Below are 2,900 nucleotides of genomic sequence, written 5' to 3'. Positions count from 1 at the left end.
ATACACGAGTTCATGAGGCAGACAACGGTTTGGTTTCACTTAGCTTGATATATGTACTTCGTGATGGAGCTTACGATCAAGCAGCTATGAAAACTGTAAAACTAGAGGATAACACATGCATAAACAAGTCAAAACACAGATGAAAGAGTAAAGGGGTAGAAAGAAATTTACTCAGTGATGTTTTGCTTGAATCTGTGTTTGATTAATTTGATATTCTGATTCACCAATAATCTTTACAGGAACAACAGCCACCAGAAAAATGATGAAACCTATTGACATCTCTAACTATGATCTCTCTATTGAAGATTTCGGAAGCATACTTCATAACTGTATGACAATCTCCGCAAGTCCTCAGATTCTTTTTTATCCTAATCGGAGCACCAACAGGAAGGGCTAGTAGCCCAAATGCAAGTGCTATTTTCTCACTGTGAAGCCACAAACTCTGCTCTTTGTTCTGCTCTGTGTCATTTGTAGCGAATTGGGTCTCAGATACATAGCCTCTTTTCTTCAATAGTTCCTTAAACTTTCTTAGTAGAGCATAGATTTCGTGTGTTCTTGAATGTGACTTGTCATTTGCAGTAAATACAAAGGTGGTGTTGTTCACATCAATCCAGCTGCATCCATGCTCCTTTCTCAGCCCTATAACTCCCATTTGTCTCCTAATTTCATCGGCTTCTTCTGATTTTCCATTACGCGTGTAAATGTTGGCAAGGATCACATAATTTCCTGGGTTACTAGGTTCAATCTGGAAAAGTTTTTCAGCTGCTTCTTTGCCTATTTCAAGATTCCCACGATTCCTGCAGGCCCCAAGCAATGCTCCCCATACAGATGGACCTGGATCCATAGGCATTGATTCTATAAACCTCTTAGCTTCTTCCAAACGACCTGCACGGCCAAGCAAGTCAACCATGCAAGCGTAGTGTTCATGACCAAGTTTCATCCTGTGGACTGATTCCACTGAATTGAAGTAATCAAATCCCTCCATTACTTTACCAGTATGAGCACATGCAGAAAGAACACATACAAAAGTTCTATAATCAGGCCTTATTCCCTGCTGCAACATGTTTTCGAACAATTCAATTGCTTGGTTTGAGCATCCATGCTGCTGGAAAGCTGAAATTATAGCTGTCCAACATACAACATTTGGGTCATTTACTGCTCGAAACACCCTGTGAGCATCCACCAAGCTCCCACATTTGGCATACATTGAGATCAATGTGTTAGCTAGAGACATGTTTTCCTCAAACCCACTTTTCATGATCAAATTATGTATCATTGTCCCCTGATTCAGAGCTGCAAGACCGGCACAAGCATTGACAGCAGTAGAGTATGATGCCTCATCAGGCAATATGGTTTGGCTCCTCATGATCACAAAATACTTTAAAGCTTCTTCAAAGTTATTATTTTGGAGGAACCCTGTGATTATCACATTCCATGTAACCACATCCTTTTCAGCAAAACTCGTAAATAATATAACAGCACCTTCAGATGATCCACACTTGCAATACATATCCATAAGAGAATTCTGAACATAAGACGAAGCTATTAATCCGCGCTTAAACACAACACTATGGACTTCCTTTCCAATGTCTAAACCACCATTCATGTTAGCACAAGCAGTCAAGGCACTCGAAGCAGTAACTTCATCCGGAACTATTGATTTCTCACAAAGAACCCCCTTGAAACCTAAAAGTGCTTCATCATATTTCTCATTATCTAAAAACCCAACAATCATAGAGTTCCAAGAAACTCGGTTTCTTTCAGGCATTTCGTCGAACATCTTCTGTGCACTCAACATATCACCACATTTTGCATACATATTCACCAATCCAGTCCCAACAAAAACATGATTATCAAAACCATGTTTACTAATCAACCCATGCATTTGAACCCCAGAAAAAAGGTCCTTTAAATTAGCACAAGCAGGTAAAATTGCAGAAAAAGTAAACTGATTAGGGTAAACCCCAGAAACCCTCATTTGATTAAACAATGTTATAGCTTTAATGGGTAAATTATTATGAGATAAATGAGTAATTAAGGAAGTCCAAGTGATTACATTTTTATAGCAATCTTCAATATTAGAAAACAAGATTAAACTTTGAATAAAATGCCCAGATTTAGCATATAAATTTAGGAGATTACAAAGGAGGAAAGGGAGGGTAGTATAATGGTTGATTATGATCTGGGTATGAATTTGAGTAGCTTGTTTGAAGCATTTCTTGTTCTGGGTTGCTGTATTTAGTAGAGAATTGAGATGGGTTGGAGTTATTTTCCATTGATTTTGATGATATGATCTGGGTTGCAAGGTGTTGAAAATTGTAGGAGAAAGAATTTTGATGTAATTGTGTTTAAACAAGAAGCAAAATTTCATAATACTACAAAGTGTAAAGTATGAATAAATGTCAAATATTCAAAATAAAGCAAATTTATAGATTTTGAATGGTTCTTAATTGAAAGTTACAAGATTTAATTGACAATTTAACATTGTTATTTTGATATGGGGCTTGAAATTAGAGTGTGTAAGAAAGTGAACTAATGGTGTATTGTGAAGGGCCCTGAGCCTGACTACTGTTCTTGGCAAACTGGGCTTTAGGTTATGAACCCACAAAATGGTGAGTTTGAGAGTGTTTATTTCTAGAGTTGGTAATTCGGGTCAACATATCGTGTTCATTTTAATTAAAGCAAATTTGAAAAGCTTGCTACTTGTATAAAAGTTATAGAGCATAATATTACCAAATGAATATGAAGAACAAAATATACTTTCTTAGGTCATGTTATCTTTAGCTTATTTTCAGTTCAGCTCCTAATTTTCTTCTCTCATAAACAATTTAGTTCAGTTTAACTTAGCTCAGCTTAGAATAATCACATAATTATAGTGGTATGATTATAGTGTTATGAGT

The 2,900-nt window shown here is 36.5% G+C and overlaps 1 protein-coding gene across 1 annotated transcript; it reads right to left on the bottom strand.

The window, feature by feature from the left end:
- Positions 1-202: 202 nt before the first annotated feature.
- LOC110701252 (putative pentatricopeptide repeat-containing protein At5g52630) lies at positions 203-2,627 on the bottom strand. Its single transcript, XM_021878866.1, has one exon. It carries the CDS (start codon positions 2,369-2,371, stop codon positions 221-223), a length of 2,151 nt encoding a protein of 716 aa, XP_021734558.1. The 5' UTR covers positions 2,372-2,627; the 3' UTR covers positions 203-220.
- Positions 2,628-2,900: the final 273 nt, after the last annotated feature.

The sequence above is a fragment of the Chenopodium quinoa genome, unplaced genomic scaffold (assembly GCF_001683475.1).
Source record: "Chenopodium quinoa cultivar QQ74 unplaced genomic scaffold, ASM168347v1, whole genome shotgun sequence".
Lineage (NCBI taxonomy): Eukaryota > Viridiplantae > Streptophyta > Magnoliopsida > Caryophyllales > Amaranthaceae > Chenopodium > Chenopodium quinoa.
This window is presented reverse-complemented; position numbering and strand designations above follow the sequence as displayed.

What these genes read in the sequence shown, in the direction of transcription:
- LOC110701252 (XM_021878866.1), bottom strand. Translation starts at nt 2,371, where the DNA reads ATGAAATTTTGCTTCTTGTTTAAACACAATTACATCAAAATTCTTTCT.